Source organism: Paroedura picta, chromosome 5 (genome assembly GCF_049243985.1).
Source record: "Paroedura picta isolate Pp20150507F chromosome 5, Ppicta_v3.0, whole genome shotgun sequence".
Classification (NCBI taxonomy): Eukaryota; Metazoa; Chordata; class Lepidosauria; order Squamata; family Gekkonidae; genus Paroedura; species Paroedura picta.
The window spans coordinates 39,067,574-39,082,614 of NC_135373.1; the positions used below are offsets into that span (position 1 = coordinate 39,067,574).

Sequence of the window (15,041 nt, forward strand, 5' to 3'; positions counted from 1 at the left end):
GCCTGCCGATTGGTCTCTCTGATTCCCAGCAACTGCGAGCCGCGCAAAGCGCGGCTCGCTGTTGCTCCCGGCCTGACGCGGTGAGAGGCGCGAAGCGGCCATCTGAGGTAGCCGCCGCCTGAGGTAGCCCCCACCACAACAAGAAGATGGCCGCCGCCGAGAAGACGCCGCTCTGGAGCCGCCTGCCTCCGCTCAAGGGAGCCCCTGGCAGTCGCGCGGAGCGCGGCTGCCGGGGACTCCCTGGCCAGCGGCTTGACGCGCCGAGAGGCGCAAAGCGCCTCTCGCCGCGTCAAGCCGCCAGCCAGGGAGTCCCTGCCGCCGAAGGACACACCACCGCGTCCCACAAGGCAGCCTACGGCCAAACATCTCAACGGCAAAGCCTCGGGGAAGGGGCTGGGCAGCGTCTGGGGAAGGGCCTGGCCGGCGTCCTCGGCCACGGACTTCCACCTCCACCCGCAGCGCGAAGAGAGGCGCAGAGAGCCCGCCTGCGACGAAGTCCGTGCTGCCTTCCCGCAGCCGGACCCCCGAGCCCAAGCAGCAGCGGCAGCAGCAGCAGCGGCAGCGCCATCCCCCAAGCCAGCCAACCGACGCCCGCGACGAAGTCCGAGCTGCCTTCCCGCAGCCGGACCCCCGAGCCCAAGCAGCAGCAGCAGCAGCAGCAGCGGCAGCGCCGTCCCCCAAGCCAGCCAACAGAGCAATGAAAGCAACATAAAGCCTCGGGGAACGGCCTGGCCAGCAGCCACCTCTACGGGGCCGCGTCTCCTCTCTGCTGCCCGCCCAACTCGCTCCTCCTCCTCCACCCACGGTGTGCCGAGAGGGGCGCGCAATAACAACACTCACCTTCCGCTGGTCCTCCTGCTCCCTGTCCCGCTCTTCCCTGGGCCCTTGCATACACGCCGCCGACCTGCGCGCCCTGCGCGCAGCCCGGTTTGCCAGCCAAATGAACCAGGCATGCGCGGACTCACGCGCATGCCTGGTTACTCATGCTGACGCCCCCCCAACACCCCGCCCCCCTGCTCCACCACGCATGCCCGGACTCCCCAGCATGCGTCCTTCCCTTCCCTTACTCAACGCCCCCCCCCCTCCAAGCCGCGCGTCTTCACTGCCTGCCTCCAGGAGCTTCCTCCCAACATCTCAGGTAGGACGCACTCGCCCTATGCCCCTTTTTACGCCCATTTTTATAAATGGGCTTATTTACTAGTATAAATATTTTTTATAACCTGCTGTTCCTGAATGCTCAGGGTGGTGGTCCATCAGGGCCTCAACCATAGGCCTGGCCGAACAGCTCTGTCTTGCAGACCCTACGGAAATTCCACAGGGTCCTGATGTCTCTGGACATAGTGTTCCACCAGGCCAGGGCCAAGCCCAAAAGCCCCTGACCAAGGCTGGTCTCACCTCTTTTGGGCTGGGGCTTCTTAGCAGATTTTTGCTAGATGATCTTAATGCCCTTTGGGAGGCATAACGGAAAAGGTGATCCTGTAGTTACATTGATCCCAGATCTTTTAGAGCTTACCAAAACCTTGAACCTGATCCGGTCTCCCATCTGGAACCAATGCAGCTAGAAGAGCCCAGTCATGTGCACCATCCACTTGGGCCCCCATGAGAATCTGCATCATCACATTTTGAACCAGTTGGAGTTTCCAGAGCAGTCTCAAGGAAACCCCTGAATAGAGCAAGTTGCAGAAATGTAATCTAGAAGTGACCATTGTGTGGCTAGTTCCAATGCGGAGAGGTAGGGTGTGAGTCGTCACATCTGGCACAGATGGAAAAACACCAGGCAGGTGATGTTCATCATCTGAACCTCCATTGAAAGGGAGAATCAGAATCACACCCAGACTCCTGTCAGAAGACACTGGTGTTAGTTGGGCTCCATCAAGATCCGGAAGAGGTGCCAACTCAAATCACATGCTGGAAGGAGGGCTTAAAAGTAACTTTAAAATTTGAACTAAAAAAAATACCAAACAGCTTAAACATAATCTGGATTTTAAAATGTAAACTGTTGGGGTCAGTGATCATTAATGCTCAGCAGGAGAAGTTGGTGCAATAAGAATCCAGTTTGTTTACTTGCTTTGCTATGCTCAGGGCATCAAATACACTTGGGGCTTCCTAGAGTGCCAGAAGCAGAGATGGGAAGAGCTTGGGGCAGATGGTGTTCTCTTAGAGCTCAATGTGGGCCAGCACAGAGAGGGATCCTGACAGCACTAATTGCCTCTTTTCTCTGCCCATTTACATTTACAGCTGCTTGGCTGTTAGAGGGAGTGGGTGACCCGTGTGCCTCGCCTATCCCTCGCTGACCCCTTGCTCTTCCAGTCAGAAATGGAATGCAAACTAGTCTCTTCGCTTGTGCTCTTTGCCCAAGGGAGAGAACAAGACTCACAGGCTTCTATTCTCCCAGTGGATGGGGGAAGAAGAAAAGAGCTTGCTGCATCCTGCCACAATTTCACAATGTGCGCGCACCACGGACAAGATGAAGTCTACACGGCATTCTCTGTGCTTGCTGTATGCTTATAGCCCTCTTACAGACCCGTGCCCCCAAGTCGTATGCTTGTATGCTGTGGTAAATTAGAATCCCTAGGTAGCATTATTATTTATTTATTTATTCATTCATTCATTCATTTATTGCCTGCCTGCCTGCCACTCTTGGCAGAGCTGGCTCGTGGCAGGTTACAGATAAAATAGGTATATAAAATCCCCTAAAAATCCCCTTAAAGCCAATAGTAAAATTACAATCTACTAAGAAAACATGATGGCAAACAACCCCCCACCTACCCCCACTAGGGGACCAGGGGAACAGATGACCACCACAGATGGAACGTGGTGGCATACTCCTCCTTTGTGGGGGGCCATAGATCTTCTCTTTGTCCTGGCCTCAACCATAGATCTGGTGGAAGAGCTCTGTTCTGCAGGCCCAGCGAAAAGCTGGAAGCTCCTGCAGGGCCCGCAGAACTTCCGGGAGCTCATTCCACCAGGTAGGGGCCAGGACTGAAAAGGCCCTGGCCCTAGCATTGTATTGGAAGCGATTCCCTATGGGGAACCATGCAAGATGTTATCTAATGAAGAACACGAAACGAAGCCTTCATCTGGAAACTGTCTGCTCGATGTTTACAAGATCTAGCCAGAATAAAAGAAGTGGCAATTCTGCAAGTTATCTTGCATGAACTTTATTTTGTGTTTTAAGCATAGCCAACAAAGGTTCTTGTTTTTGTGAGACTCTGCAATGTGTTTCCCAGAATTGCTTGCTGTCATATATATGCAAGACAGATTTTTAGAAAATTCAATCAAGAGATTCATCCCCCCCCTTGAATGCATTAATTTAAACATGCACAAAGAAATTGCATGGTTTCTTTTTCTTTTCCTTGACCTAGGTCAAATTTTCTAGCAATTGATGACATTCTATGTGACAAAAAGGGTATTTCATCTGTTCAGTTACAAGACCCCCTATAAACCCTTTGGGCTCCCCTTCTCACATTTTTCAGTCTGTGGCCCCCTTCAAATGTGACATGGTCCCCCATGGGCCACATAGAGCATGGCAGTCATAAAGAATCAACGGAGCATAAGACCAGTGGGATGTGAAAGCAGCACTTGTGCATGCACTGTCACATGGCCAGGGCAGTGCTGAGGTCATTCCCATGGGCCAGGTTTCAGAGGGATTTTCCCATTAAGTCACAATGGCTGTCTGCTGTCACACTACAGTTAGAAACCCCCTAAAATGTGTTTATTAGATTAAAATATTCATATGCCTGCTTTTCAAGAGCCTCTTGTGGCGCAGAGTGGTAAGGCAGCCGTCTGAAAGCTTTGCCCATGAGGCTGGGAGTTCAATCCCAGCAGCCGGCTCAAGGTTGACTCAGCCTTCCATCCTTCCGAGGTCGGTAAAATGAGTACCCAGCTTGCTGGAGGGTAAACGGTAATGACTGGGGAAGGAAATGGCAAACCACCCCGTATTGAGTCTGCCATGAAAACGCTAGAGGGCGTCACCCCAAGGGTCAGACATGACTCGGTGCTTGCACAGGGGAAACCTTTACCTTTTTAATGCCTGCTTTTCAGCTTGGGTCATGAGCTGTCATGAGAAAACAGCTGCCCCTCCCAACACTGTAGTGAAACCTCTAATTTATGTCCTCTCTGGAAGCCTAAACAAGAAGCAAGTCTCAGCCTGAGCAGACCCTTATTTTCCCTGGACATAACATAAGAATCTTAACCAACCAGCCCAGTGGTCCCTCTAGGCTAACTCCCTGTTTCACACAGTGGCCAAACAGGTAAGATTTCAGATGTTTATTTATTTTTATCTATTTATTTAGATTTTTATACTGCCCTTCCCTACAGCTCTGGGTGGTTTACATAAAACATTGTAGAACATTTACATAGAACAATATCAATATAACAGATAACTATCATGATATAACATACCAACTGGAACAACATTTCAACAAACAGTAACATTGACAATCCCTAGGTAGGTTCGACCTCTCAGTCTGAGGGGGGAGGACCTGTAGATGTTTTGAGTCAGTAGGCCTCAAGCAAATGCCTGCTGGAGGAGTTCCCTTTTGCAGGCCCTGCAAAATTGTGGAAGTTCAGGCAGGGCCAGGACTAAGTCAGCATTACTTTTATCTGCTGGACCTGCTAGTGCCATCTTGAAACTATCTACCCTCATGGCCATGACTATATCTCCTGCCAGTGAATTCTGCAAGTTAATTACTCTTCGAAAAAAGCAGAACTGCTCCTTGCCCACCTTAAGCCTATGGCCCATCAGCGTCATTATGTGTGAACATATGCGTGACAAGTGAGAAGCAGAGGTGATTTTCCATTGCCTTCCTTTGCCAGTGCCTTTTTGGGTGGTCTCCCATCCAAGAACCAGTCCAGCTTAGCTTTTTTTGCATTCCCTGCCATCAGCTTCATTGGGTACACCTGTGATCTAATACTATGAGAGGGGAAGAAAAACTGTCCACTTTCTTTACCTCATGCATGATTTTGTAAGCCTCCATCAACACCTTGCTTTCTCAAGTTGTTGTATCTGAGCAAGCCCCCATTGCACGGTGTGACTTTAAAGGAAAGAACCCAGCAGGCTTGATACTTAAGGCTGAATGCAAACTAGTTTCATGTAATGGTGAAAACGAAATGTAACATTTAAAAAAGTCCAGGGGGTTGGACTAGATGACCCAGGAGGTCCCTTCCAACTATTATTCTTTGATTCTATGACCCTGTTTGTACTCAGAGATGCCTGCAGTTATAGCAGGTGGCCAGCAGGAAGAGCTTTGCTGCTGAAGTTTCCCCTCACTGCTGCAGGGTTTGGGCATTAGCCGGCTTCATTAGCGGCCCGGCTAGCGGATGGCAGTGAATGAAACCAGAAAGGTGCTTCCTGAATACTGCCATTCTTGGCTTCATAGAATGTTTGAAACAGGCAGTCTTGGTAGCATTTTGCTGGCCTCTTGTCCAGTGAAAGCACAGATGATTCGGGCTTCAGGCAGGACTCATTTGTTTCAGTGGGCTTTACATATCAATAATGAAGGACAGATTCTTTTATTTAGATTACATGGCACGATTAATACATTCGCACAGGAGAGGCTTACAGCAATAGAAGTCCAGGAATAGTTTCTCAGCAATGTCTCCTGCAAAAGAAGGCGAGAAAAGTATTGAATATGGACTCTAGACCAAACAGGGCTTATAGCATTTTCACATCACGCTGAACTGTGAAAAAAAATCTGTATTCATAACAGATGCTAAAATAAAATCAGCAAAATGTTGATATCTCAGTGGGTCAGACCTGCCCATGTTTTCACTATCAGAAAAGGGAGGAGGGCTCCTTGCTGAACACTTGCCCCTGATCTCATTGGGCTTTTTGTTCTGGGATTCCAGATCCCAGCATATATTTTCACAGGTCAATAGGAGCTGCAAGAGCTTCTAGCAGTGAAAAAACTGGCAGGATCCAACCAAATATAGACAGAGTTTAAGAAATTTACAGGATTAGAAACAATCCCTGGGGCCAGTTCCCTCCTATCCCATCCCATCCCACCATCATGTCAGTGAAAAATTTTACCCAAATGCATCAATGCCTGCTACTGAACCAAGACAATGTATATTTTCTGTGGTTGGTTAAAATGTCTGTCCTTTTATTTTGTTACACATGAGAAGATGCCATATGTGGTTCTAACGTAATTGTACAACTTCCTTCCAAAACAAATAGCTACTATTTTTGTACAAAACGGTTTTCATTAGGATGCCTTTCCACAGACAACATGTCAGAATCACTGCTCCTCCAGATACAGGAAAATCCCTTCTTCCAGCAGCTGGGGAGAGCAATTGTCCCTACGGCGTGTATTAGTAATTCTATTTTGTTGCTGCTGGAATAGCAATATGTTTCTGTTGAAACGGCATTTTCAACTGGCAGTCAGTGATTTCTGCCAATTGCCTCTTCCTACACCAGATCCCCACTGATTCTTTTGGCCTTCTCTGACCCCACCCCCTCAAAACAAAGTTTCAGAGCATTCAGTCAGCTATGGCAGGAGGGAGAACCAGGAATATCCTGGCTCTACAAGGTCTACAGATGGTTGGATACTGGCCAGCATTCAAATATCTTAACAATGATTCAGGAAGTATCTTAATGCTCATTATATTTTCTAATATTGAAGAGGTTGTCCCATAGGTCAGTCATGCAGATGGCTAAAACAGCCCTCTGCCCTGGCAAGTCTGGAATCTCCATGAGCACGGGGAATGCAGAAATATTACTGTTGTAAATTAACACACACACATACACACAAACATCCAGTTAGATGAGGGCAGAATATTAAACCAAAACAGAGATTGATAGGCAGCACTTCAAAAAGAGATGACCCAGGGCCTGGGGACAAAGCCCTATGAGGAAAGGCTGGGGAACTTGGGAATGTTCAGCCTGGAGAAAAGGAGGCTGAGAGGAGACATGATTGCTCTCTTTAAGTATCTGAAAGGTTTTCACTTGGAGGAGGGCAGGGAACAGTTCCTGTTGGCAGCAAAGGATAGAACTGGCAGTAGTGGGCTTAGACTACATGAAGAATGGTACTGGATAGGTATCAGGGGAAATTTTTTTCACAGTCAGAGTAGTTCAGCAGTGGATTTGGCTGCCTAAGGAGGTGGTGAGCTCCCCCTCACTGGTGATCTTCAAGCAGCAGCTGGACAGATCCTTATAAGAGGGATGCTTTAGTCTGTTCCAGCATTGAGCAGGGGGTTTGACTAGATGGCCTGTTTGGCCCCTTTCATGATTTCTATGATTAGTGGCATGTCTGTGGGCATTTGGCCACTGATGCAAATGAGGGCTTCTGCCAGCCAAGAAACTAACCAATCAAAGGAACCTGTTAAGGTCCAACCAGATTGCTCTGCTTAGAGCCAATCGGATTGCTCTACCGAGCCTGGTGGGAAAGCAAGGACAAGCCTTGGCTTGGACCCAGCCAACAGTAGCAGTAGCCTGGATGGAATGAGAGAACCCTCTGAGGGCAACAAAATACGTCAGTGCTGCTTTGCCCAGTTGCAGATGAAGTCACTATACCTTATAGTCCTCATGCGTGATGTTGGCATATGTTTTGGTGGGCCAGATCTCCCGTTAATGCATCAGAAGCAATACTTAACCCACTCTTCCAAGTAAAAACACATGTGCTCGTACACACCCTCTCCCTCAGCGGGTTCAAATGAAAGCCACTTTACTGCAGCAGTCCTTCATTGGCTATCCCCAAGGGTGAGTTTGTCAAAGAGATGTTCTCCCATGCCATCCTGGGGCACTCCCAGGTGCTTCAGATTGGAGATGTGGTCCCCCAGCTGCTTGATAGCTTGTGCTTGATCCACCAAAAACTGAGACTTGAGGAAGTTGCACAGCTGTATAGAGGAGGGAAGAGGGTGAGACACCTCAGGGCTTCTATGCCACATAAAGTCCCCAAAAGCAGGTGGTGGAGCTGAGATACTCCTCCACCAACATGGTATTGGCCTGCAAAAACCTTCAAGCTTTTCCAGGGTTTGCCCTTACTCCTCCACAAGAAAACCATAACGATGCATTAAAAACACAGTGGTAACCCACATGTGACGCTCACTGGAGGTCTTAATCTGATCCACAGCCTTTGCTGTGGTTGGGTAAGACTTCAATCTGCTTGAGACTAGAGGGGTCTTGCCAGACATGTCTTCACTAGAAGTACAAAAGGTCTGAACTTCCTCGGTTCAAGTGGTCATCTACCCCAAAAGACAGGAGCCCACAGGTCCCTCGCCCTGGTATGGATGGCCCATCTAACTCAGACTTATCAGATCTCAGAAGCTAAGGAGGGTCATTCCTGGTTAGTACTTAGATGGGAGACCGCCAAGGAAGTCCAGGGTTGTTATGCAAGGCAGGCGAGGGCAACCTCCTCTGTTTACCTCTTGCCTTGAAAGCCCTATGGTGTTGTTATGAGTCAACTGTGATTCAACATCATTTTCCACCACCATAGGGCCCTCCTCTACATCTGGACCTAGAATGAACCCAACCATCTCAAGCCATATGGAAGTGTGGTATAGAAATCAAATAAATAAATAAATAAATAAATAATAAATAAATAAAGCCCCCTCTCTCCATGCCCCAGACGTGCCTCTCTAGCTATACCTTCAGTTCAGCAACACCAGTCCACCTACCTGTGGGTCCCTCTTCTTTACAGCCAAGTGGTGGAGCTCCAAGAGGGCTTGGTTCATGTTCTTCTCCAGCTTCAAGACACTCTGCAGTGCCCCCAGGCTGGTCCCCCAACTGTCTTGCTCTGGCTTCTGTTCAGGAAAGAACAAGCAAGACTTAAGAAACTTCTTGTAGGTGAACAAATGCATTGTGGCGGCATAGAAAAAATTGCACTGTTTGTCTGGAGTTGTTATGCAGGCAGGAAGGGTCATTCTCCTCCACATCATTTGCCCATACTTCAGTGCTGGGCTGAGCCTTTGGGTAGGGCGGTATATAAGTATAATAAATAATCAAACAAATAAATAAATAACAATAATCTGTATAATAGTCTAGCACAACCTTTCTCGACTTCTTTACCACCGAGAAACCCCTGAAACATTCTTCTGGCTTCAAGAAACCCCAAAGTGGTACAATAATGCAGAATATGATTGGGAAGCAGAGCTGCGTACATGCCCACCTGGGGCCCCTCCCCTCCAGGATCATCATTTATTTATTTATATTTATTTATATAATTTGATTTATATCCCGCCTCTCCCGATCAGTTGTCTCGAGGCGACTCACAACAATAAGAAAAACATACCCCATAAAACCACATAAAATTAAAACTCCAAAATTCCATGTAACGTTAAAATAAAAACCATAAGATACATAGATGGCGGTAAAAAATAATTGGCAGTTGTCCTCTCTTTCAGCTGTTATAATCTGCTTTTGCATCTCCACCAACTCAAACACTCAGGCATTGATCTTCCCCGCTAGATGTGCAGTGCACCATTGGGCAGGACTCCGGGCACCACCCCACCCCCCACCCCCGGCCTCAACCAAATGCCTGGCGGAAGAGCTCCATCTTACAGGCCCTGCGGAAGCTTGATAGTTCCATCACGGCCCTCAGCTCTTCCGGGTTGTGGAATGGGAGCTCATTTCACCAGCTGAGGCCAGGCGATATCCCGGAGACCCAGGGCCACCAGTAGATTCATACCCGCAGAGTGAAGAGCCCTATGGGGGAGATAAGCAGTCCCTCAGGTAGATAGGACCCAAGCCGCGTATAGCTTTAAAGGTAAAAATGAAAACCTGGAACTTGATCACATGAGTCGTGATCGTCCCTAGAAAGCAGTCCACCCACCTGACAAGCCTCCCAAACAGTACACTTATTTATCCGCCACGAGCCTCCATGGAATTCCACCACAAACACACACACACACCCCCCCCCAGTAGTTCTGCTGGCTCTCAGTGATCCCAGCCAGGCAAAGAGCTAAAGGCACCTTGATATCATGGAGGAGAATGCACCCTCCTCGCTTGTTTTGGTGCTGCAAGAGCTTCTCTGCGTAACCTCGCTTCTTGAGAGACTCCTCTTCCAGGAAGGCGGCCACATGCTTGAGGGCTATGTCGTCACGCTGGAAGTAGTAGGCCTGGGGTCAGACATTGCAAGGAAAGCAGAAAGCTCTGGTCAGTGAGAACAATCCCACAATTCCTCACTGCTGCCTCACACTGTCTGCTTGTATTTAGAGGAAGAAGAGCTGGTTTTTATGTTTTTTTCACTACCTGTAGGAGTCTCAAAGGGGCTTCCCTTTCTCCTTAAACTTCTAAGCACACTGTTTGGTGATGGGAAATGTCAATCTGATGACTTTAAGGTAATTTTACGCATGTCTAGTCAGAATCCAGAGCTGAATGAATCTGTTGCATGGTTTTTTGTTATTGACCATGAGGTTTCATAAACTGAATGTATTATACTTTAATGCCTGATACTATTTGTCTTGTAGCTGTAACCAATTTCCTTTATATTGTTTTTGTATGCCAATAAAGGCTTTCCCTTCCTCTCCTCACAACAGACACAATGTGAGGTAGGTGGAACTAAGAGAGCTCTGACAGAACTACTCTGCAAGAACAGCTCTAACAGAACTGTGAAAAGTTTAAGGTCACCCAGCTGGTTGTGCACGGAGGAGTAGGGAATCAAACCCAGTTCTCCAGATTAGAGGCTGCCACTCTTAACCACTACACCGGCTCTCTTAGGAGGCAAACTTTATCTATCTCTGGGGATATTGTGTGGGGGAGCTCTCAGTATTCAGAGTCTGCCCACCTCCAGATATAGTAAGCAAACCAAAGGACATTGGGACACCTATTTGGTAATACAAGATCACTGAATCCAGAGTAGCAAGTAAATATACAAGGACTGTTTACGCGCTGGAAACTTCACTGCCCAGCTCCTGTGCAAGAGCATAAATCGGGGGCATTTGGCCTGGTGCGCCTCATCTGCCCCCCTATATGTGGGTGCAGGAAGAGATGGGGCAACTTGCTACAACTAAAACTCCAGCCTGCAGCCTGGCATGAAACCTCCAGTGCGTAAACGGGTCAAGGAATCTTCAATCTCCAAAATACAATTTCTTTAATGAGAAGTATTCTTTAATGGTTCCCAACGCATTTCCCTAAACAGTGCTTTATAAAGGGATTCCAAAATCTGTTATGCATTAATCTACAACCTGGAATATTTCAGCAGCCAAAGAAAGATTTATGGAAACAGTTCCAAAAGCAGCTACACAAAGTTTGCAGGCATCCCTTGGGAACGTTCCGCCTGGAGAAGAGGAGGTTAACAGAGGGCATGATTGCTCTTTTTAAGAATTTGAAAGGTTGTTAGAGGAGGGCAGGGAGTGGTTCCTGTTGGCTGCAAGGATCCACAGTAATGGCTTTAAACTATGTGAAGAATGGTACTGGCTAGATATCAGGAACATTTTTTTCACAGTCAGAGTAATTCTGCCTAAGGAGGTGGTGAGTTCCCCCTCACTGGCAGTCTTCAAGCAGCGGCTCGACAGGTACTTCTCATGGATGCTCTAGGCTGATCCTGCATTGAACAGGGGTTGGACTAGATGGCCTGGATAGATCCTTCCAACTCTAGTATTCTTTGGTTCTATGTTGCAGCAGTGAACATCGTGGTCTGAAGTACAAGCAGCAGCAGCAGCATTGGTTTTTATACCTTGCTTGGGTATCTGAAGGAGTCTCAAATTGAGCTTACCATCGCCTTCCCTTCCTCTCCCCACAACAGACACCCTGTGAGGTAGGTGGGGCTGAGAGAACTCTGACATAACTGCTCTGTGGGAACAGCTCTAACAGGACTGTAAGTAAAGTCATTCAGCAGGAAGCATGTGGAAGAGCATGGAATCAAATTGAGATCTCCAGATTAGAAGCCGCCACTCTTAACCACTATGACAAGTTGGCTCTCAGTAGAAGGAGGAATCTGGGAAAATCACCCTCCCCTTTATTTTTTGGGAAGCTGTCCCTGGATTCAACTCTTGGTTTTTGCATTCTTTACTCTTTAACCTATTTGGTAGTACGTTGTCTTAGGACTTCTTTTTGTCTTCTTCATAGGACTTGGTGTGGGCAAGTATGTATGATTTTACTGGTTCCTTTCCTGAGCAATTTGGAGGGCACAACCCGAAGCATTGTGAGCTTGGTGGGAATCAGTCAGTTCCAACCAGAAGAGATGCTCCTGACACCATCCCCATGCACTGTAAGACTGGCAAGGTTTGAGTATTGAGGGACACCAGCTCATACTCTTGGGCATCACAGAAGAGAAAGAGGCTTCTTTCTAGTTTCTTGGCAGCCCCTTCCACATGCTGGGGAGGAGTTTTTTGGCTTGCTTTGCAGGACAGATCTCTGGGAACATATAGCTTCAAAATATTTGCTTTACTTTCAGCTAAGCAAGCAGAGCACTGTTGGAAGCAGAGAAGCATTTCTACAAGGCAGTAGACTGATTCCCCTTCCCCATCAGAACTTTCAAAGATGTGAGAGACCTGCCCTCCAAGGTAATTCACCTGTCAATCAACTTAGAGCTATTATTTGTTTTAAAACTTTAGTCTTCCATTATTGCATTAATGGATATGATCCTTTGGAGACTTGAATGAATAGACAATTAAATCTGAGCTGATGCCACTGGGAGACAATGACCTTTTCTGCACTGGTGTTTTCCTTTGCTTTCAAAGCGCATTCCCTTCAGGTTTCCCCCACCTCTGCATTTCACTCCAATTCCCAAGCTGATGTTTGTTGTGCTTTCTGCCCCCTCCCCTGCATTGACTTCCCACCCTTCAATGTTCAAGTTGCATTCAGTTTGCTGTTTCTCAGGGGGGGTGGGGTTAAGAGTGCTTTTTTCATGATTTCCCCCCTTTCTTTGTCACCAAACTGATTTTAATTCAAAAGCAAAAAAGTCCCATGGGATTTTTTGTCACCACCCTTCTCCTGCTTATGGGAAGCCAGTTGTCCACTCCTCCACCACCCACATTAAAAACGGTCCATCCACTCTGTACCTTCCACCCTCCTCCCCTCATTAGTGGACCATCTCCACTGGCATTCCATTTTCCTTCTTTGAAATGTTTGAGGAATTTTTAAATAACATCAAGTAGGTCTAGTGAAAATGTACGTGAGGCATTGAACTAGTATCGCTAATGGAGAAGCCATTGACCAGGGCTCATTCTGCAGTATGCCTTTGAAGGCTGCAGGTCCATTTTGTGGCTCTCCACCAGTATTGCTCTTCAGAGTTCCCCAAGTTTGTTGCCTGTTTGACCTTGAGGCTTTGGACCAGCACTCATCCCTTTATCAAACTAATATCCCCCCCCCATGCCCACTGCTGCTTCAGTTTCCTACAGATCTATGCCTTTGAAGGCTGCTTGTCAATTTTGTGGCTGTCCAAATTCCTTTGTCTTTTTGCTTTGGGGCTTTGGATCATCACTTGCCCCTCTAACAAACCCATACATACAACCCTGCTGCGGCCTCACTTTCCCAAGGATCCATGTATTTGATCATATATAATCATCCCAAGTCTAGTCTTGAACCCCATTCTCCCACACACACAGTATTTTGGAGTTTGCTAAGGGGCTTCTAGGAAGGCTGAAACATGCATTGCATGATCAAAGGTGGGTAGTGCTAATGCAAGGAATCCTTTTACTTCTTTCCCTGCAAGTGGCTTCTCCCTTAGTTATGCAAGTTTAGCGAACCACATGCCTTCTGACTACACTGAGACCCCTTGTTCAAAAAAAGAAAGAAAAAACATTTACATTTTTAAAAGATTTTACACTGAGGTGTGAAGGGGAGGGATGCTAATGCTGTGCCAGGATGGCTACACAAGAGTAAATACAAACTGAAGAATTTCCTCCATTTTTTCAAGCAGCACATTCATCAAGAAGCTGACCAATCAGGAGATTGATGCTAAACTCAATGTTCCTCCCAAAAACAAACAAATAAAAAAAGGGTGAAGCCATGGCACAGGTTTTCTCCTTGGTATAAAGATTATATTCTCCACAGTTACTAGGAAACTAATAACAGAAAAAGGGAAGGTCCAGGATGTGTGCAAAGCATTCAAATTAAAGCCATATCAACTTGAATAAAGTGATAATCTGAAGTAAGCTGTGTGTACAGAAAAGGTCAATAAATCACAGAGCGTATTTGCCTGTGCCTATGGACATCTTCAGTGATGCCCAGATGTCATTAGTATTTTTGGAATACTGATTTCAAGATATATTATTCATATGATTATGCTAAATTTTAACAAGCTAATTGCTGATATTTATTTGAATCTGGATATATGGGCAATTTTAAACTTGTCTTTTTACATATTACATCTAGATACATATATCTAGAATTATTTCTATTTTACAAGCAATTCCTTTCTACCGTATATACGGTGTATAAGCTGAGGAGCACTTTTTAAGTGTAAATACTGTGCTGAAAAACTCGGCTTATACACGAGTATATACAGTATATACCTAGCAGATATTTTCATAAAATTAATACTTTTTTCTCTTGTTCTTTTTATCTGTTTTTTAAAATATAGAATAAAAAAGGAGCAGGGAATCCTCTGAGGTTTCTCTCCCTGTTGCTTTTTTAGTTACTTTCAAATTACAAGTGGTTATGTCTACACAAAGAGAGGAACTTGATAAGCACTAGGAATTAATAAATGCTATTAGTGGTTGAAGCTGTTTCTTTTCTAGGAACTCATCCGATCTCATCAGTTCTGTTGGTCAATGCTAATTTTATACAACTGTCCTTGTTCCAAATGCATACACCCTTACCATGGACAGATAGACCAAACTGGCATGTAGCTCCATGTTTACCATCTGGTTCACAGCAAACTCACAATCTGGGTGGTAGTTCTGGCGTGTCCTGGAATCCATTGCTATGCTCAGTACTAAACCTACTGGCAAAAGACTGTCCAATTAGGAGCTATTCCAATTCCATGCAGATAAAGACTTGAAAGTTCTGATAGAACTTGCCTACCATTGTGGGTCTTTAGCACAATTCAAAATAAAACCTCCTGAAAATTTCAGCAACAAATGATATCATGACTTTGCAATATGACACAAAGGTTGCCAGGGTACCCGGGAAGGCAGACTTGGTGCTAGGGAGACAG

At 46.6% G+C, this 15,041-nt stretch overlaps 1 protein-coding gene across 2 annotated transcripts; it reads right to left on the minus strand.

Moving 5' to 3' along the window:
* Positions 1-5,447: 5,447 nt before the first annotated feature.
* On the minus strand, positions 5,448-14,949 carry LOC143837492 (ferritin heavy chain B-like). Of its 2 annotated transcripts, XM_077337386.1 has the most exons (5): positions 14,704-14,949; positions 9,910-10,056; positions 8,617-8,742; positions 7,632-7,836; positions 5,499-5,603 (listed from the first exon to the last, which is right to left on the minus strand). In XM_077337386.1, exons 1-4 carry the CDS (start codon positions 14,803-14,805, stop codon positions 7,681-7,683), a joined length of 531 nt encoding a protein of 176 aa, XP_077193501.1. In that variant the 5' UTR covers positions 14,806-14,949; the 3' UTR covers positions 5,499-5,603; positions 7,632-7,680. The 2 variants fall into 2 exon arrangements, with proteins under 2 accessions (XP_077193502.1, XP_077193501.1); XM_077337387.1 differs by lacking the exon at positions 7,632-7,836 and having other exon boundaries at positions 5,448-5,603.
* Positions 14,950-15,041: the final 92 nt, after the last annotated feature.